At 36.6% G+C, this 21917-nt stretch overlaps 1 protein-coding gene across 2 annotated transcripts; it reads right to left on the bottom strand.

The window, feature by feature from the left end:
- Positions 1–1888: 1888 nt before the first annotated feature.
- LOC109066075 (coiled-coil domain-containing protein 50-like) lies at positions 1889–20918 on the bottom strand. 2 transcript variants are annotated; one of them, XM_019083079.2, is made up of 12 exons: positions 20584–20918; positions 12396–12458; positions 9263–9392; positions 7451–7541; positions 7102–7198; positions 4622–5449; positions 3886–4010; positions 3763–3807; positions 3559–3663; positions 3367–3461; positions 3179–3282; positions 1889–3095 (listed from the first exon to the last, which is right to left on the bottom strand). In XM_019083079.2, exons 1-12 carry the CDS (start codon positions 20630–20632, stop codon positions 3076–3078), a joined length of 1752 nt encoding a protein of 583 aa, XP_018938624.2. In that variant the 5' UTR covers positions 20633–20918; the 3' UTR covers positions 1889–3075. The 2 variants fall into 2 exon arrangements, with proteins under 2 accessions (XP_018938624.2, XP_042567851.1); XM_042711917.1 differs by lacking the exon at positions 4622–5449 and having other exon boundaries at positions 20584–20915.
- Between the last annotated feature and the right edge of the window lie 999 nt (positions 20919–21917).

Raw genomic sequence — 21917 nt, 5'->3', positions numbered from 1 at the left:
TGATCCTTTCACTAAATTTAATTGAATCAGATAAGCTGGATTCCAAACACACACCAGTGACACAAACATTCCCTTTAAAAGTCATTTATTTGGTATGTACAGTTGGCCAGTGGAAGCTATGAGAATGTGCAAGATACAAACACTTTCGCCCGTCACAAAACGTTTCCAGCAGCAGCTGATTGAAAAACAAACCGGCATGGACGTCGTCTTCATATGTTGAGTGAAAAATGCTGAAGTCTGTGTCGCTCGTCTCACACACACACAGACATTTACAACGACATATCAGGTGCTAAAAGTTCAGTTTGTTTGTTACAGCCTCAAGTTTTTCCCCTCGGATCACACGACCGACAGTTTTACAGCAATACTTTTTACAAATCCCTGAATGTTGAATGACATTTGGCACAAAACCCATCTAGCCAATTACTATCAGAATTGTGAAGCACAATTATCTTTTCAAATGCTACAGTGCATTGCAAAATGATATGCGCTAGATTGACACAGCATTAAAGAAAGAGATATATATGCACATTCATCACTATAACACACACCTAAAGTTATTCAAAACTGATTTCAGTAAAACAATTCCACATGAAAATGTCTTTAAATCACATTTTAAGCGTTACAACAATAGAAACATTCCCTAAAAGTTTATTGGACGCATTTCTCACCACTCCCCACACCTTAAATCACAAAACAATGAAAAACAAACTAGCATAAGATGCGAGCGTTCAGCACTAGCGATCTTATTTATAGAGGCACTAATGCGAAAGTAGCTGCTGTCTTTAGTTGTATCTGTACAGGATGCTACATGTAGCCCGCACAATCATATTTCCATTCTCAAAAGCCAAGCTGAGTGTAATCCCCTCAAAACACAGGAACATGGAATGTAAGCGATGACTGTAAGGGGAAAAGCCTTGATAGTGATGCGCATATGGCACTTTCCATAAACAGGGTACACAATTTGACTTTTTTTCCCAAGCAATAAATACTAAATAAATAAATAACATAATATTAAAATAAAACAAATACAAAATAAACAAAAATTATATAATATTAAAAACAAAAAAAAAAACAAAAAAATGGTTTTGTAAGATATCACAAAAAGTGTCATAATACTGTTAAACCCATTTTAATTACTGAAAAAGTAATTGCTATTTGGTCCCAAACTAGTGAGGTCCAACCGAACTACAGATTAATTTAGTCAAAACACAGTTTGTATATACTTTTTTAAATGTGTTCTGTTTAATGTATTTTTTTTTCTTTTCGCTTGAAATAAACAATTGATAAAACAAACTGTTTTTATATTGTATTTAGAAATTTGCTTCAACTGCAAAACAAAAAAACAAACACTAACACAAATAAAAACTGCAAGCAACACAAAAAGCAAAGAGCAATGCACAAAATAAAAATAAAATAAAGCAAAGAAATGCAGTGGGGAAAAAAAGCGCAAAGCAAAACATTTATGAAGGTTACACACTTATTTTTTCTGATCATTTTATGAAAAAATAAATAAAAATAAAATTAGCATTTGGTCCCAAACTAGTGAACTCCAACCGAATTATAGATTAATTAATGGTTACGAGTTTTTGTATACTTTTAGTTTAGAGATTTTATTTAAATTTCTAATTAGTTTATTTTATGTTCTCTGTAAGAAATAAACTTAACAATTAACAAAAATTAACAGAAAAATTAACAGAAATTAGGTTTTTATATTTTGATTTAGACAAGTTCTAAAAGTAAAAAAAAAAAAAAAAAAAAAAAAAAAAAAAAAGCAATGCATACAAAATTAGCAAAGCAGAAAAAAAAAAAGATGAACAAAAAACCCCAAGATTTTCAGTACTCTGTTCATAGAGAGTGCCAGATAAAAGCCAGTCACTTGTATGCTGCCTTGATCTATTTGCTGGTCAGTTGTTATGTCCCTTCTTAAAGTAAGTTTGCCATCAAATGCTAAGCACTGCAAATCCGAACACTGATATATTAACATGAATTGCATATGATGATGATGCAAGCAAGAAAACTGTTTACATCTGTGCCAACAGCAATGCTACTAACATGCCTTAACTTGTATTTTAGATTTTTATTGAATTATAAATAAATCATAAAAATATATAAAAATAAAAAATGAGGAGTAGAGATGTTTGTGGCCATTTTTTTTGTTTGTTTGTTTTGTTTCCAGATGACAAAATTCATATAGACCCCACAGAGTTCACATTCAGCCAGCATGCACTTGAACACTGGAGCATATCAGTCGCAGATGAGAGAATCGCTACAGACACTGCAGGTGAAATATCACAAAAACAAAGGCACCCGAAGACTGAGCGTCTCAAACCCTAGCTGTACGTAAGCCCTCAGTGTGAGTAAAGAGTCTCTCATTAATGATATGAAGGCAAAATGAAGAAGCACTGACAGCCTCACCTTGATATTAGATCTGATACGAAGACTGAACCTGCTTCTTAAGACGTTGAGATAAGTGGAATTTTGCATCTCCATAAATTGGATCTCTTCCAGTGTATGCTAACAGTCTCTTCATGTCGACTGAGGAAAGCGTAAAACAATCAGCGTTTTAAAATATGGATCAAAAAAATAAAATAAAATATATCCTCTGAAAATAAATCAATAAATACATAGCACAAACGTGTGCTGTATATAAATTCAAGCATGTTTTCCATTAAATAAAAACAAAAAAACTGCTGGAAAACTGCTGTATCCTGAACTCAACATGGAATCAAGACGAAACTTCATTTATAGATGCCAAGAGAAAAGGGATGTTCATAAGAGCTGTGCAGTAGATCCCTTCCTGTCCGGTCATCCACAATAAGACAAGAACATGAGAAGCAAACAGGAACCGCCCAGTAGTTCGTAGCTCCAGGGTAAAAGACTCTTTCACAACACGAAGACATGACATTGGTTCATCTGATGCGATGAACTGAGAAACTCGAAGAGGGAAAATTAAAATAAAGTGTCAGTAGCTTCTGCCGAAAGCCTCAAAGTATTTTTTAATTGCTTTCTCCTCTATTGATTCGCAAAATAAAGGGTTGAACGGACTCATGATTGGACAGCAGTGGAGGCTTGTAGTCACGGTCTGTAGGGGGCACCTAAATGAGAACGAGAAAAAGACAGCCATAGTTAAAAAGTCATTCGAATTTGCAGAATCATGCTTCATTAGTGCGATGTGAACCTTTGTACGCCTCTGGTCTTGACGGAGGGCGAGGGGAGTACGAGCTGTCTGCATACACGTAGCTCGGGTTTATGTTTTCGTAGTGCTGTGTAGGAGGAGGCGGCCTGAAGTAAAGAACCGACAGAAACATGAGACTCCGGTAGGACTTCTGACAGTGTGAGTGTGTTAAGGAGTTGGAGAAGTGGTACCTCGCAGGTTTGTGGTTGCGTGCTCTCTGGTACTCGTCCTCTCTGAAGCGAGGCTCTTCTCGAGTTCGTGGTCGGACGACTTCTTCTTGCATTGGCTAATATGACAGAACAGAAGAGAACATGCCAGTGAGAGCGTGCTGATGGGAGGAACATCACCAGGCCCACATAAAAATTAGAGCGGATGTTGCTTACCTTATATTCCAGCTCAGGCCGTCTTCTCTCCATCACTTGTTTCTCCTTCTCTTTTGATCTCTTATACTCCCTTTTCTCTTCCTCCATCAGCCGTCGGGCTATTTCTAAAATTCAATAACAAAACAAATCATAAAACAAGATAATGTTTTATCTGGATGTAGCGACACCCCTGACAGAGCAGAAAAACAATGAACCATGCCTTACCTCATCTTGTGCAACTTGAGCGGCTCTTCTGTCTAACTGACTCGCCTGTAAAAAGAAAAAAGACATGGTTATATTTGTGGATTACAAGTCACCAATAATTACAACCATCGAGACTCAAGATACCTTAATTTCTTCTTCCTGCAGCCTGCGTGCCACCTCCAAGTCTTTGAGCTCCTGGTCTTGTAGGTCTAAGTGGGCCAGTCCATGTGTTGCCTCCTTCAAGCCAAATTCTCCCCGCACCTTCCGACCTGCAGGGGGCATCAGAGGACATCAGTCCACGTTGAAAGCACAAAGAACAACACACTTAAAGGTACAGTTCACCAAAAAAAAAAAGAAAAGAAAATTCTGTCATCATTTACTCACCCTCTTGTTGTTCCAAACCTGTATGAGATTCTTTCTTCTGCTGAACACAAAGGAAGATAATTCGAAGAGTGTTCTTCCATAGTATGGAAAAAATTACTATGGCTACTGTCAACTGTTGGTACCAACATTCTTCAAATTATCTTCTTTTGTTCTCAACAGAAGAAAGAAACTCAAACAGGTCTGGACCAACAAGAGGGTGAGTAAATAATGTCAATTTTCAGTTTTGGGTGAACTATAATTTTAAGCCTTGCAACCTATTGGCACAGTAACCCAAGCAGCCATTTTTGGTTTGGGATAAGGAAGGAATGATCAAAAAGGCCCAGATTTAGTGTACAAGATTCCTGAGAAATTATTTCAGAGAGTCCAGATCCAACAAAGACAGGAAACCCAAATCACCAATGCACAGGAAAAAGGAAATCTCAACAGCACTCCCACCACCAGATGGCACCGCAAAGTCCAAGCAGGTTCACTCAAACACATGGACCTCGGTCCATACCTCTCTCTCTGGGAGAATGACCAGGGGACCGGCCCTCATTTGGGAGGCCTCTGAGAATGGGCTCCTCAAACACCTCATTAGGACCTGACAGGAGCCTTGGCCTGTTCCTGAGATCCTCCCACTCCAGGCTTTCATCAGACCATCCTCTAGTTGGGGCGACACCGTAATCGTCCAGTTCTCGGTCCCTGCTTTTGTGCCTCCCTCTGTTCCCATCTCTGCCTCGTTCTCTTTGCCTGTCTCTGCTACCGTGTCCATAGCCATTTCGGTCCATCTCCCGGTCCACGTTCCTGCCCCTGTCAACCTGCTTGGCATCTCCACTAAACAGCCGATCTTGACTTCTTGTCTGGTTCCGATCTCTCGAGCTTTCCTTGGTTCTCCGTCCATCCCTTTCTCGTTCTCGATCCCTGATCCTCTCCTCCTCCCAGACCCCGTCCCGGCCGGCAGAGTAATCTCTGGGAGGTTTCTCCTTCCGGCGCACCACTGGCTCCAGGTCGTCCCATTGATCTTGCTTCTTTCTTCTACGTGGTTCTGTGTAATCAAGATCGAGAGGCTTGTTTCTCTCTCTTGAATAATCTTTCGGTCGTCGCTCAGGTGAGCAGTACTCTGGGACCCTTCCCTTGCTTGGACTCTCAGGATGCCTAGATCGGCCCAACTCAATAGGCTCATATTCTGGATATCGACTATGGCTATTGGGATATCTTTTTCTGTCTAGCTCAGGAGAGTTGTATGGGGAAAGAATTTGATTGTAGTCGTGATTCTTCCCTTTTCTGTGACCTGGAGAAGTGGAACAGGGTTTCGGCTCTCGCAGGTCCGGTGGAAATCGGGGGGCTGTGTGAAAGTGAGTGTGAAAGGGAGGAGTGCAAGAACAAGGAGGGAAATAAAACTTAACCGGGTTAGTACACAAGGGTTAGTTAATTGTGAATGATGCAGGAAGTTAAATGGTAAATAAGGCTATTGTTTGACAAGTAGTACCAAGCCATTCAAATAAAAAGGTTAAAGCCAGGGTCCAAAATTTTCATTCAGATTTATGCCCAAAACCAAGCATTTTTCAAGATTTTCTGACATCAAATCATTTGTTAACCCTCCTACAAATACTTCCTTATAACAGATTCATTCATCAAGGATTCAGCCAAACATGTCTGATCTCCTTCCCAACAAATCCCTGCAGAAGCACAGCCCAGGCCTAACGGTTTGCATCTTGGCATGAGAACGGAGCCCAGCTATGCGGTCATAGTTTGAGAGGAAGAGAGAGCGCTAAATATACTCCCTAAGATGCTGAATTTTTTATGTTGTGCCCTGTAGGTGGGTGCTAATCTGTGCTTATGACAGCATCCTTACAAACAGAATATCAACAAATATGAAGCAATGCACTACGTGCTGAAGTTTCAGTCTTTAGGGTAAGAGGGTTTTGTTGAAACAAACTATTCATTAAACACCCATGAATGAGAGATTTGAGCGTGCTTAATGAGGCAAACAGACCCTATGGGTACGATACCGGCTAACCATAAGGAGACCCTGAACGCATTCAAATGACGGCATGAGAGAATGATTACATAACATGTGAAAGCAAACAGTTTGAATGCAAACAGTGGCACGCATGGGCAGCCACTCAGGGCGGGTGGTTAACAGATGCCGTGTTGACATGAACTTGCATGTCCAGTTTTGTAGCATTTGTCATTAAATGGTAACCCATTACGAACGCAAGAAGGTCTGCTGGTGTTATTTTAGATGTGAGGCAAGATAGCCTTCCCAGAGTTCTGTAACGTTTACTAAACAAACATAAGTTGCATACTAATATGTGGTCAAGTTAGTTGACATTTTGTTTAACTTCACAACAAACAGATAAAGTGTCTGGAGTGCTTAGGGCTTGAAATGCATGAAATGAGTGTTAATTATGGAAATTGCTTCCTAAGGTGCAAGTACCTCTGAAACAGTTAAACAGGAAAATGCACAGGAATGTTAAAACTCCAATGTCCTACTCCTCACTGACTCTCATCGTTAGTCCTAACTATATTATATACTATTATAATTCTTATTAATATTTGAATTAACTTTCATTTTCGTTTTTACATTTTAGTGATTCTGTTCTGCACTTTTGTAATTTTTTATTTCAGCTTTATTTCAATACAGCTGATTATTGTTATTATAACACTTCTCAGAAGGAAAACTTGTCTTTTGCCTGATTCATTGCAAGAAAGAGTTATTTATTCGTAAATCAGACTGCACTGCTTGTGTTTGTGTTTGCATGCTACAAATAAAGATGTGTTCTGTCTTTCTGTATCCAGTGAACATAGACTTCAAATTCACTGCTGTAAAATGTGATGTGGTGCTATAGATTCAGTGAACAGCTGTGCAGGAAACACTGCAAAAGCAGATGTTCCAGTAGTCAAATGTGTTGACCGACCCAAGCCCACATATTGTCTTCTCCAAACCCCATCTTTGCTTGATCGCACACTTTACACCAGAGGGCATCTACACACCTTTATCGTCGTAGTACTCCTCAGGGTTTGTTTCCACCTGCTTTTGCCGTTTTCTCTCCTCTTTCATCTCTCGCTCCTGCAGCTTACGGGCGATGGCCTAGTCAAACGCATATAAACATGAATTCAGAAGAATGAGTGGGGGAAACAAGCATCACAATGCTAACAGTCATGGGTGTGGACACATCTATGCTTTTCTTATGACCAACGCACAGAGAATGCGAGTATGCATTCTCAAGTGTTACAAACACAATAACAATGATGTCATGTGACTGCTGTTGGTGTGGCTAAACTGAATCCGCACAGCTGACCGACCTGAACAGTGTGTGTGAATGTTGTGAAAGACTCCCACCTCATCTTTCTCCTCCTGCTGCCGCTGTTGCTCAGCCTGCCGGACCAGTTGTTCTTGAATCTCCTGAGCAATTTCATTGTCGCTGCGTTCACTGACAGGACAGAGAAAGAAAAAAAACACTTGAGTTTACACACAGAGTTCTCATATCAGCCACCATGGCTTTCACTTCCTGTGCTGAAGGTGTTCTTGGAAGACCGACTGCAGTACTGGGTGAAATGGATTACACAGTAACTATTATCTATGCCTGGAACAATCATAGATTTGTGCTGATGACTAATTGTCATAAAAAAAAAAATAAGTGTGAATGATAAATTAAGTGCCTTAAGTTGTCCATTATTCACATTAAACTTGGAATCATACAATAAAACCAATGTTGTTTTGTAGTATTTTATTTAATAATTGTTGAATATACTTTTTATATTTTCAGAATATTTGTATACTTTCAATTTATTTTAGTTTAAGCTTTAGTAACTGTGTTGTGCTTTTGGCAAGTTTTTTTTTATGTGTATTTAGCTTTATTTTTGTTTCAGTTTTATTCATTTTAGTACTTAAACTTTATTTCAGTTAGCTGCATTTCTCTCTTTCTCTCTATACTGATTAAAAAGTTGCATTTGATATTTATATTTTATTTCAGCTTTATTTTGATAAGATACATAAATATATTTTATAATAAAAATAAAAAAAATAAAACAAACAATAAAAAAAATAAAAATAATATATAAAATACCTAATAATAATATATTTACTACTATTTAAATGTTAATTATTAATATATTGACAATTAATTTTAAATAAATACAAATAAAATAGGAATACTCCTACTACTAATAATTTATGCTTATGGTTATTATTATGCAGCGGCTATACAAAGACAGAAGACAAGATGTTTTTGTTATAAACTGTTAAAATATATTTGATCTTAAAGAACTGAAAGGACAATCTGGCGTCTATCTTATATTTCTTACTTATACTGTTCTTTATACAGGATTAGGAGATAATTCACCAGTAATTAGTAATGTGATTACCACTCAGACAGAGTAATTTGTAAATCAATCCCATTACAACTTAGTCAGTGTAATTGGTTTGACTTAAAGACATGTTTAGGCAACACAAACTTTTCAATCAAGTAGCACAGAAAACAATAACAACTACACTACCAAGCCTAACATGTTTTTTTTTAAATAAGTGGTATGCTCACCAAGACAACATTTATTTGCTAAAACATACAGTCAGAAAACATCAATATTGTAAAATGTATATATATATATATATATATAAAAAAAAAAATGTATTTGAGCTGCAGTATTTGAGCTGTGGAGCGAGTCTCCCCTCAGGCTCATGGGTCGCTCACTCTGTCCCGCTCAAACTCTGATGATAGCATCAGCTCAGAGACCTTGAGACGTCGCCCAGCAGGAAGGAACACTTTATCCGCATGTGTCATGAGCAGAAGTCAAAACATTTTCCTGCCACAGTGCACTGTGAGACGACACAAGGCCTTCGTGTTCAGACACAAGCTAAAAGTGCAGCAGGAGCCAAACACAACTCCACCTATTATGTTTCCGTATGTGAAGCGGAGACAGCTTTACATAATGTCAACATCTGAGTGACAACACGAGTTATCAACGCAAGGACACACTCATGTACTTACAGCTCTTATCTCAACAGACAGCAAAACAAGGCTGAGAGCTTTGGAAGATATGTCTTGATACTGCTGAGAGCTTTGGAAGATATGAGAAAAGAACAGCCTTCCTCTCAGTACAGTTTGACCTTTAGCCTCATATAGTCTTGTGGTGAGGGTTTCAGGTGACTCACATGCGGCGATGTTGTCTCTGGCTCTGGGCTTTGGCCCGCAGGTCCTCTTCCTCCTGCAGACGTTTGGCCACCTGCAGGTCCTGCTGCACCAGACGGCTCTTGTTGACGTTGGATGCCAGGTGGCTCTCGACTGGAAGAGTAAAGGAAGAGAAACCAGACGTTTAGACATTCACTTCGCACCATGTCTAATACAAATAAATGATGCTAAAGATATCTCAAATAGCCTGCGCTATGTATCCGAAGCACATGAATGGTTGAGCAAAAGGTTTATATATATATATATATTTCCACAGATATTTCTGATAGTCACACAGATTTTTAAGAAAACACATTTATGAAATTTATTAAATAAAATAAATAATTCAAAAACATTTAATTAGTTTAGAAATGTAATACTGTGTAAATAATAATAATAATATATTTTTTGTTATTATTATTATTATTATTATTAATAATTGTAGGAGTAGTAGTGGTATTTTTGTTATATTTTAAGTATTATTAAAATATGCGCGATGGCACCTGCTGTATCCATTGGATTTCTTATTATTATTCTTCCTTCTTCTTCACGAGTTTATGGCAGCCCATAAAACCGCTTGCAGGAAAGTTATGCAATTAGCTACACTGATAGAGGACAGTCTCAAGATTAAGGCTGTGTGTCTACCAAAGCGTTTTTAGCCAGCTGAAAACACCCAGCTGTGAGTGCTTGAGAGCGCAGTGTATTTTAAGCAACGCTGTGGTTGCTTTGATACAGAATATCTGCTGAAGTTATAAATGAAATGTTTCTCCAAGCCTTATTTTTCATAACAATAATATGGCAGCCTGGCAATAGAGTGGGGGAGCTATGACCTCACTTTGTAAGCAAAAACCCGGAAGTGAGTTAGCATTTTATCACTTCTGGTTCCATTGTCCCAGAGTCAATGGGTTTTCTGAATGGGTGATATAAACCAGTAATTCATATTTCTAGTGATTATATTTATTAATTTTTTAGCCATTTTGTCTAAAATCATCCTAAAAAGCTTTAATTACTCATTACTGCAGTTGGACTGATGCTCCTTGTCATGCTTAGCTCCTCATTTTGCCTCTATTGTGCTTGGCCCCTTAACAGCTGACTGCAGTTATACTTATTATTTGTATTATTATTACTATATTACTATTATTATGTTACTACAAAACACACAATATAATAATATTTATTACCGATAACAATAATACTGCTATAGTCATATTATTATTATTGACTAAAAATATTAAGTCAAAACTTATTAGACTTGAATTTGAGATTATTTAGTGAATTGTTTACTTATTAATATTAATAATTAGTGCTTTAAAACATTCACGCAAGACTGACATTTACATCTTTTCAAAAAAAAAAAAATCAGTAAATACATCACTGAAATATTTTTTAAATTTCAATATTGGGTTTAGAAAGTATATTTATTTCTTTAGAAAGAAAAAATAAATATATATATGTATATATATTATATATTTTTTTCTTTCTAAAAATAACCTATTATATATCCATAATTATAAATTAAAATATTCAGTGAAAACTACCAACGCAGAAAAAATAATAATAAATAATGAATAAAAGTATACATTTTAAATAATAATAATAATAATAATAATATAAACAACAACAACAAAAAGAAGAATCACTAATAACAATATTTTTGTACATTAATTTTTGTAAAATTAGTAATACATAACTGTGGATTGACAATTCAGTGTTATCAGACTTGAATTTAAGATTTATTATTATTCAGTGAATTGTTTACTTAATATTAATAATTAGTGCTTTAAAACATTCACGCAAGACTGACATTTACATATTTTCAAAATAAAATCTGAATAATACATTACTGAAAAAGTTTTTACATTTTTATATTGTGTTTAGAAAGTACACTATATATATATAATTTTATAAAAATAATCTATTATATATCCATTTATAAGTAATAATTATTAAACACAATATTAAAATTAAAATATTCAGTGAAAACTACCAACGCAGAAAAAATAATAATAAATAATGAATAATAATATAAATTTTAAATAATAATAATAATAATAATAATAATAATAACAACAAATGACAATTTTTGGTATCATGTATAATACATAAAATACTGAAAAATTTTTAAAACACAACTCAGTAACCACAAATCATTTACAATAGATCATGTATAATTCAACAAAAAACAAAAAACTGATATACACGTATCTGAGAGCACATCGAACTTGTTGCCATTACAAGGCAGTGCTACATCGGCAAAGCCGGTAAATCATAGACACTGACGCAATTCTAGCAGACACTGTGCTTCATCTTCCCAAAGTCTGAACACTTTTATTGATCCTGTGACTGTGAGCGCACGCTATATTTAAGAAAGAGCACCTGAAAGAAAAAAGCTATAAACTGAAACATGTGTGTGATGGATATACCTGATGACAGTCAAGCTGGCAACATTTATTACAAGGAGCCATTTTGAACGGTAAATAAAACAGAGAACGAGAATGACGAAAAACTTAAAACTTAGATGAAAAACTTAAAGATTTTAAATGCTGCAATGGCGACTTAATTTAAGGCGCTTAAGGAAAATTGTCTATTGTCAATAGTGTAAATGTACGAAGCACAGCTCACACAGAAGTCACTTTCAACCCAAGCAGCTTTCTGCTGGTCAACACGGGGAATTTGAGTAACCAGCTTGAACTCATCTGCTTGTGGAAATCTTTCGCCCTCACATGAAGTTCCCAAATGCGTGGATTCCTACTGAAATGACTAGACTTTGAAAATTCACCAAACAACAGTAAATGTAACCACACAAGTACCACTGTGTGCCCAAGAGCTCTTTGTGACTTTCAACACGGTTTCCTCAAATTTAAATGCTAATAAAATCCATGTCATGACTTGTGTGATGTGTGGTAAAGGTCTAAATCCTCACTGCAGTAAAAGGGGAAGATGCTGAGGTGAGTTTGGACTTTTCTTTCCACTGTCATTAATGCTCTGTTAAGGATTGGAAAACACCAGTGGCTTTGAATGACTCATTTGGTGGCAACCAACAGCTTCAGGATTCCACTTTCAAAACCTTCCATGCATTGAAGTTCATTTAAGATGCAAAGGGTCAAGAGGACTTACTTTCCTGTTCCTGAAGGTTGTGAGCAAGACAGTGGTCTTCTAGCACAGCAAAGTCCCGGCACACTAAACATAAACAAAAATACATAAAAACGCAAATATCTAAGTCACACTACGGATGTCAAATTTCGATTATTTCCATGATCGATCGTCGTTTAAATTAACGATCAATTAATCGTTAACCATAATGCTGCAAAATGCGTCTATTGCAGGCACGCAGTCACCGGCATGACAGGATGTGCAAAAGCCACACACACACACACACACACACAAAACACTTTCTCACTTGAATTAAATGGGTTTTAGTCTGAATAAAATGCTAATAGCAGGATTATAACATGAATAGATGTGATTATGATGATTTCATAAAATGAAGAGCCCAGCGCCATACTTTTGAGGTTAATTTATACCTTTGTTGACTGTTTCCTATCCCGCACGGAGACCGCTGGACGCGCCTCTTTAAATTATTTTGTGGTGCTCGTTGTTGTATTTTAAAACACAATTCCAATGTTTTTAACTGACATTATGGTATTTAAAATAAAATTATCCCAAACGTAACTGTGGCGCGCGTGTGGCTGTGCTGCGCAGTCAGAGAACCGCTCATCGGCACTGCTGCAGCAAAACACACTGTTGCTCGCATTAATTTGATCCTGCTTGATTCTGTCCTAGAAAATGTCAGATTTATAATTTTTGCGTTGCGGTAGGCCGATTTGGTTTTAAAAATCCGGCATACAGTGCATTAGATATCGACACAGCACACGCGCACACAAGAACAAGAGAGAGCGCCTCTCTCTATATATATTATTAGGATATTACTGCCAATTCCCAAAACGCACACAAATGCTTCCATATTCGCAATGTATTTGAATATTAAACTATTATTTATAATGTTAACTAGGCTTGTACGCATTCGCATATAGACGGAAAAGATCATCCTCTTCATATGAGCAAAAAGGTCCTTGGCATAACAGAGTGAACCGCTATACGGTCTATTTAAACTGACTAGTGTAACCTTTTAAATCTTTAGTGGACTATTTTATTTTGATAATGAACAGACTGCATGTGCAGCAGGCTCCGGCGCGATCTAAACAGCTGAGACAAAAAAATAAATAAAAAAAACTTTTCCGCAAAAGTGTTTACTTTCATTTGTGCGCACACACAATAAAAACAGAAGATTTGTGCTCTTGTAAAATAAAGCAAGCAAACAGAATGCATTGTCATCACTGATCTATAATATAGAACAGTCATATATAGATCAGTGGTTGTCATCCTTTTTTTTTTCGTGAACTTATGGAGCGCAGCCACACTTCTGTTTTAAATCCGTTATCTTAATTATTTAAGTCGGATATATTTCGCATATATAAAAAAAAATTAAAAAACTTTATAACTATGTTGGGCCTATTACTTATATAGGCTATACATTTTCCTTAAAACATCCCATTTTGTCCCAGGGCTCGAAAACCTGTGCACTAGTTAGGTCCATGTAGAAACTTGTGAACGATGGCGTCACCGTTTAGTGACGTCACTGAATGCGCGTGGGAAAACGTATTGTGTCGGTCACAGCGCCTATTAATCGCTCTTTTGAATCCAGCAATTATGTATTTACAAATTATAAGCTCTGATTATGACAAGTGTGGTATAAAAGCTTTGTTTATTAGAGGAATAATAGGAAATGTTAGATCGCGACCATGCTCTGGATACGCTGCTTTGTTCTGGTTTGCCGGTTAGTCACGAATTTCCACACATTCAATAACATATAGGCATTGTGTCTTTTCCTAAATCTTCACAGTCTAACCCTCTAATTTCGCAGGTTTATTTTATTATCTTTCACTTTTAATCACTGTTTTTGCATCTCTTACTGTGGTAAACATGGTAAGGGAAATTAAAGATTTCACGAATTAGGAATTCGTTCGATTTATTAATTTGTTCCCTTATTTAGATAAATCATGGGTTATTTAGGGAACAAAATAAATGAAACATGGACAATTGCCACAAATTAATAAGTCGTAGGAACAAATTAACAAGTAATAGGACAGCCTTTCTGTCCTGTGTGACCCGCAGACCTGCAAAGCGCACGATATGAAACAGTTATCTCATGAAATGACTTAGTTACTACATTTTCTATTGCGTTTTTTTATGTTGAAGAACTTTTATGTTGTTTCTATTTTAATTTACTTTAAAGTTTTAAAATCACATTAAAAGCTTAATTTGTACATTGTGAAGAATGATGATGCTTTTATTGCTACCGTCACCGTCACTCACAGTGCTCGCACGTGTTCTGCGCATGAGCCGCACGCAGCCCAACATTAAATCGGTTAACCGACCATCGACAGCCTTAATCGATTGCATCTCTTATCGACAATTAATCGATCATCGATTAATCGTTGACATCCCTACTGCTAACAAAGACACAATTCACAGCCACAAACCACAAAACTCAAAATCAAAAGATAAAAACTAACAACAAACATCATAAATCACAATATAAAATATAACACCACATACCAAAAACCTACACTCTACGTAACACCCAACTTCCCAAAGTACAAAATACATACATATCCACCGTTTCACATTTACAACTCTGCTCTTTGTTTGTTTACTGCGTAAAAACATCAGTTGATTTTCACCTTGGTCTGAACAAAAACAGAAGAGCCGATTGAAAATGCACATACATTCTGTGCCAGAAGGAGGCGCTTTTGGAACAGCAGAAATATAGCGGTTTCCCTAGTAACGGCTGTAGCTGAAATCAAAGATTTTCTGAAGACAGTCGGTTCCCTTTAAAGATACATTCATATGTAAACGCTGCATTCTGTTTTTTTTTTTTAAATGCGCAGAGCTCATGTTTATTCAAAGTAGTTAAAGCCTTTTGGAAAATCTATATTAAATAAACCAATGTATGGGAAACACTGGTATAGTTAGTATTGAACTTACACTTCTGTTCAAATGTTTGGGGTTAAGCGAGATTTTTTTTAAAGAAATTATTAATTCTATTCATCGAGGATGCATTAAATTAGAAAGTGAAGGTGAAGTGAAGTTTGGTCAAGTATGGTGACCTGAGTAGTCTGACTCTCTAACCATTAGGCCACGACTGCCCCAGTTGATCATAATATTACAAATAATTTCTATTTTAAATAAATCCTGTTTTCTGAAATTTCAATTTAAAGTATCACAGTTCGGTTTCCACAAAAAAATTTAAGCAGCTCAACTGTTTTCAATGCTTTTCATTAAAGCCAAAATAGCAAAAAAAAATAAAAAAAAAAAATAAGAATAAAATAATACAAAATGCCGTATGAGCAGTACAGGCTATATTCACGTCAAAAATAAAAAGATAAAATATTTATAATAATAAAAAGATGCCATATGAGCAGTAAAGGCTATATTCATGTCAAAAATAAAAAGATAAAATATTTATTATAATAAAAAAAATGCCATATGAGCAGTAAAGGCTATATTCATGGCAAAAATAAAAGATTAAATAATATATAAAAAAAGACAATACATAGAACGCAGTTTTGACAACATACAATAATATTTAGTTGAATATTTAAAACCCTTTTAAAGAAGATTTTTTTATCATTTAAATGCATATCAAAATACATCTATCAAAAAAGGATGTTTGTGCTACAAGGGAAAAAAAAAAAAAAAAAGGGAAAAAAGAAAACTATTCTGTGGAAATTCTGTGTGGTCTGCATTAGTCTGAAACTGCAGTGGAACCGACCATTATCACCTCAGTTATAAATACAACTCGAGAAACTGAAACCACGTCCTCCACATCCGCCCTTTAACATCCTCTTATCTGCTTTTTTAGGCTTTATTAAGACCTGATTCTACACCTGGCACCCTCCCAGCGGTTCAGAAAGGTGCAGGTGGAGAAGCAGTGAAATCCATGTCTCGTCTTAATTCATGACTGATGACACAAACAACGCCCTCAAGCCTCTGATACATGCTCCGATAACCAAAATCAGATAAAAGCAACTTTTGCATTTCGGTCTGCAAGGAAAAACTGCACAACTCTTTCTGGGAACTGAACGTGATTAACATAACCAAACATACGCTACAGTTTCACACCATAATCAGACTCTGTGCTACAAATGTGAGGGACTTAACAATAATAATTAACAAAGATTTCAAAAAATGTACACTCACAAAATACTAATTTACTTAGTGTTCAGTGTTTGTATGCTTAGCATGGGCAAGACGAGGATAAGATTAAGCCACTTCCGCAGATCAGTGATTAAATTTGTCACCCATCTGCTGCTGATAGGTTTTTTCAGTGGTATCTTGAGAAGAAGAGCTGCGGAACCAAGACTATAGGATATTCATAGTGCTAAATGAGGAACCAAGAGCAGAATTTACATTTCTGTCTACTGGCTGGTGAAGTCTTAATGCCCTATTTGACAGGATTCAGAGAACTGCTGGGTATCATTTGGCAGGAGGAACCAAGAAATTCCCTACTGATAATAAGCATCTTGATGCTGACTGTGCATTTACGATAGGCTTCACTTCCTTATGCATGGAGCTAATTTTAGTGATTCGGAGGCCAATATGTTGAACCTGTGCTGGAGAACCTGTACTGGAAACTTTTTTGGGGCTATATGGTGAAGTTATGAGGCTTATCGTTATGAAAACTGGATTTATGACACAGTTAAATATTAGTGGTAAACCAATTTGGGCCAGGTTGACAAATTTGAGATATAAATAACAAATAACCGAATTTCTTGAAATTTTATATAATAAACACATATAAACAAGTTTGGGGTCGCTATGTTTTAAAAGTCTCTTCTCCTCACCAAGTCTGCATTTTTATGATCAAAACTTCAGTATAAATAGAAATATTGGGAAATATTCTTACAATTTAAAATAACTGTTTTCTTTGTGAATGTATTTTGAAATGTTATTTATTCCTGTGATCATCAAAGCTGAATTTTCAGCATCATTACAGTGTCACATGATCCTTCAGAAATCATTCAAATATGCTGATATAATGCTGATGAAACATTTTGTATTATTATAAACGTTAAAAACAGTGCTGCTTAATATTTGAGAATATTTGATGAATAGAAAGTTTAAAAGAACAGCATTTAATTGGAAATATATCCTAAATCTTTTGTAATATTAGAAATGTCTTTACCTGATTTTTAAAATCTATTGTTGCTAAAAACTCAAATTAAACTTAGTTTAACTTCATTAATATTTTCGTTAATTTTTCATCCAACATGTTAACTGAATAAAAAGGTCTCTCGGCGCAATCTAATAAAACATGTTTCAGGGATAAAGGGCTTTTACAAAAAGAATATGTTGGTGAATCTTCTCCTAATATTAAAAACTTGTGGGTCATCCTGACCCAATGGCATATTTGCAACGAGTATAAACAATCTGGTATTGAACTGTAAGTAGTTTAATAAATGTGTGAGAATGTGATAATCACACAGCATGAAATAAATACAGCCTAAAGTGACACAAACAGTACGACATCAATTAAAATGTCTGATTCATTAAGAATGATGATCCTCAAGGAGCTAAAAAGCAGCACTGGAGCAGCGACTGGCAAACAAGTAACACAAGGAAAAGCTGTGAGCTCTCCAAAGCAAACACGAAACCAACGCTGAATTCTTCCCAGGAGGTCTTAGCTAGGCAGCAAAAACGGCACATTTTTTAAGCCTGCACATTTTCCAGGCAAACATCCCTAACTTTGCCTTTAAGAGAAAAGAGCAGCTGCACCACAACAACAAAATGCTGAATCCACATGCACACAATGACTGAAAACAGAAACCACAAGGACATTCTTCAAGGAGAAACAAACAGAAACTCATGAGCGAGAAATGTGGGATGTTGCTCATCTTCATCCAGTTATTCAGCATTCAGCACAATCATCCCTCAACAGCTCATTAACATACTGGTCCAGCTGGGGCTCAACACTTCGCTGTGCAGCTGGCTGTTGGACTTTCTGACTGGAAGACCTCAGGCAGTACGGGTCGGTAGCAACACACTGAACACTGGGGCCCCCCAAGGATGTGTGCTGAGCCCCCTCCTCTTCACTCTGCTGACCCACGACTGCACACCGTCACACAGCTCCAACCTCTTTATTAAGTTTGCAGATGACACGACTGTGGTGGGTCTCATTAGCAACAGAGATGAGACAAACAACTACAGGAGCGAGGTGAGCCGCCTGGCTGGGTGGTGCAGTGGCAACAATCTCTCTCTGAATGTGGAGAAGACAAAGGAGATTGTTGTTGAATTAAGGAGAGTGCACACTCTGCATGCTCCTCTGACCATCAACGGTGCGACTGTGGAGAGAGTGAGCAGCACCAAGTTACTGGGTGTGCACATCACAGAGGACCTCTCCTGGACTGACAACACTGCAGCACTGGCCAAGAAATCACATCAGCGTCTCTACTTCCTCCGCAAACTGAGAAGAGCTAGAGCCCCGGCCCCCACCTTCTACAGAGACACCATCCAGAGCATCATGACCAGCTGCATCACTGTGTGGTATGGCGCCTGCAACGCGTCCTGCCGGAAGACCCTTCAACGCATAGTGAGAGCAGCTGAGAAGATCATTGGTGTCTCTCTCCCCTCCCTGCAGGACATTTACGGAACCCGTCTCACTCGCAAAGCTGCCATCAGGGAGGAGACTGTGGAGTCTCCAGGCCAGCACCAGCAGACTGAAGGAATTTGTCCTGTCCCATTTTTGAGCACTAAACCTTCTGGACTGTATTTAGGGCAGTTTATATATTGTTAATATAGTTTAATTTACATGAAACAGTTACATAGAAACCAGCATTTGGTCCCCAATTAGCTAGAATTACTTGATTTTTTGAGACTGAATCTGAATGAAAAGCAGTTATTTATAAAAACATCAAAGTCCTTAAAATTGGTGAATTTGGCCTGTCCCACCTCTAAAGGTCTTAACCTTCTCATATTTAAGTTAAAGTAACTTATATTATTAAATTCATAAACAACATTTGGTCACCAATTAGTCAGAATGTTTGAATTTCAGTTCCACACCAATCACAGAATCTAAATGAAAAATAGCTTGTTTTAAATGCATCAAACATCTTAAAATTTCAAAGGTACTAGAAATCAACATTGGGTTCCCATTTAGCTTAGATTTATTTGAAATTCTGTTTCGGACCAACAACTGAATCTTGAGTAAAAAGTAGGCTACATTTCAAAACTAATTAAAATGTCTGATTTTGTATTTTTTATTTTATTTTTGAAGACTGTTGGTAACCAAACAGTTAACAGTAGCCTGTGACTTCCATAGCATATTTTCATATGGACGTCAATGGCTACCAGCAACTGTTTGGTTACCATCATTCTTCAAAATATCTTCTTCATTGTTCAAATGAAGAAAGACACCCCTAGAGGTTTGGAAAGGAAAGCGCATGAGCAAATAATGGCCCAATTTTAATTTTTGGGTGAACTATCCTTTAATGTTAAAATCACTTATTTGATATGAAATAACTAGAAACCAACATTTGGTGCCCAATTAGCCAACGTTACTGGTTTCAGACCAATAACCGAATCTGAACCTCATATACTACCACAAACTGGATTCGGGGCAGAAATGACAGGGTCTGTAAACACTAATCCATCCTAAACATCAAATGAGGTTAAAATTAGTGGGTTGAAATCCTGCAGAGCTAGTTTTGTTGTTGTTGTTCCGTTAATAACACGATCAGTCATCAACAGCTTGTGTTGCACCACAGACATCTTCAGTATGAATCTCACAACACATGTGCCAGCATTCACACTGCTGACACCACACACACACACACACACACACACACACACACACACACACACACACAGCAACTAAAGCTAACGTCAGGCATCTTATTACATGATATTTGAGGCAAAACAGGCCCGAGTTCGATCCCTTTCTCTTTCTATATCAGATGGATATTAATAGCGGCGTTTCTCAGTGACGTTAGTGTTTTCAACGGCTGTTTGACTTCACTCCCTTCAGTAAATACCTTCGTACAAAAGGTAACCAATTTATTGACAGTCAAAATAACAGTTTACCTTCGTAATTCAGCACAGTGTAATAATATATAACCGTTTTGGTTGTTTTGAATCATCTGACAGGCCATCTGAACTAAGCTCGCGTTTATTTTAACGCACTAACGTTAACACACAATGTACGCGCACCATCATCATCATCATCTTCTTCTTCTTCTTCACTCACCCTCTTTTACGCCAGGCAGGTTGTTCTGGTCAATAGTAAAATCAGCCATGTCGTCGTCGCTTAATGTTTAGATAGGGTTTCTGAAGGTTATTGTTTGACAGACTGTTGGCGGTTTGCGTCAGATAAATAAATCCCGATCAATGTCTTCGGTAATGTGTCGCTCTGATTGGTTTCTGTCACCAGCCGAGGTTTCTGTCCGTCCCTCCCTCTGTACCCACAGCAGATGAATACTGTGAGCTCACACACACACACGAAACACCGAGAAAAAGCGGAGTGTGTGTGTTTGGTACGGAAGGCAGGGAGGGTCATCACGCGCTCACATTCTGGCACCCGAGCAAACACACGTCACACAGCAGTCAGAAGGAGGCTACCTGCATGTTCTGTACATATTTAAAAACCCAGTTTATGGTCGGTATTTAAGTTTGATGAATGTCACCTTTATTTCAGGCCAATATAAACACTTACTAATAAATTATTAATTTCTCTGTCACTCTTGTTCTATCACGCTTGGAAAATGCAGCTACTCACTCTGGTGCTTCCACGATTTTAATATATATATATATATATATATAAATATATATATATAATATATATAAAGAGATATATATATATATATATATATAAAATATGTGTGTAACTATATTATAAAATGTAAATGTGTTAATATCAAAAGTTAAATATGGTTAATATTAATATAAGTTAAATAGGCCAACTCTATATGTTAAATATAAAGTTACCAAGAGGTGTATTAATGGATTAATTATTTATTGATGAATTATTGTAAGAAAGCTTAAAAGTTAAAATACCCAAAGGTAAAATAACTTATAAAAATTATAAAGTATAATTATAAAGTATAAAGTACTTTATAATTATATAAAGTACTGCGTACTGCTCAGATTTGTCAAAATGGCGCTATGCTGATTTGGAGAGACACAGGAAGAGGAGAGGAATTGTTGAATAAAGTCGTTATTTTTGTTTTCTTCGTGTACAAAAAGTATTCTTGTTGCTTCATAACATTACGGTTGAATAACTGATGGCAGATGTACTATTCTGACGATGCTTTTTCATTACTTTCCTGGGACATTGACCTCTGTTATTATACTTGGCAGTCTATGGGACAGTCTCAAGACTCCTGGTTTTAAATCCAAAATATCTTAAATTGTGTTCTCAAGACCAACGAAGCTTTTTTTACAGGTTTGGAACGACATGGGGGTAAGTGATTAATGACAAAATTTTCATTTTGGGATAGAGTATCCCTTTAAATATTGTTACATTAACATGATGAAATGGATCTGATTTTCTTTTTCAGGTTTTAATGCAATTAGGGTTTCTAT

Source organism: Cyprinus carpio, chromosome A22 (assembly GCF_018340385.1).
Source record: "Cyprinus carpio isolate SPL01 chromosome A22, ASM1834038v1, whole genome shotgun sequence".
Taxonomy (NCBI): domain Eukaryota; kingdom Metazoa; phylum Chordata; class Actinopteri; order Cypriniformes; family Cyprinidae; genus Cyprinus; species Cyprinus carpio.
The sequence above is the reverse complement of the archived record's forward strand: the minus strand, read 5'-3'. Positions and strand labels throughout refer to the sequence as shown.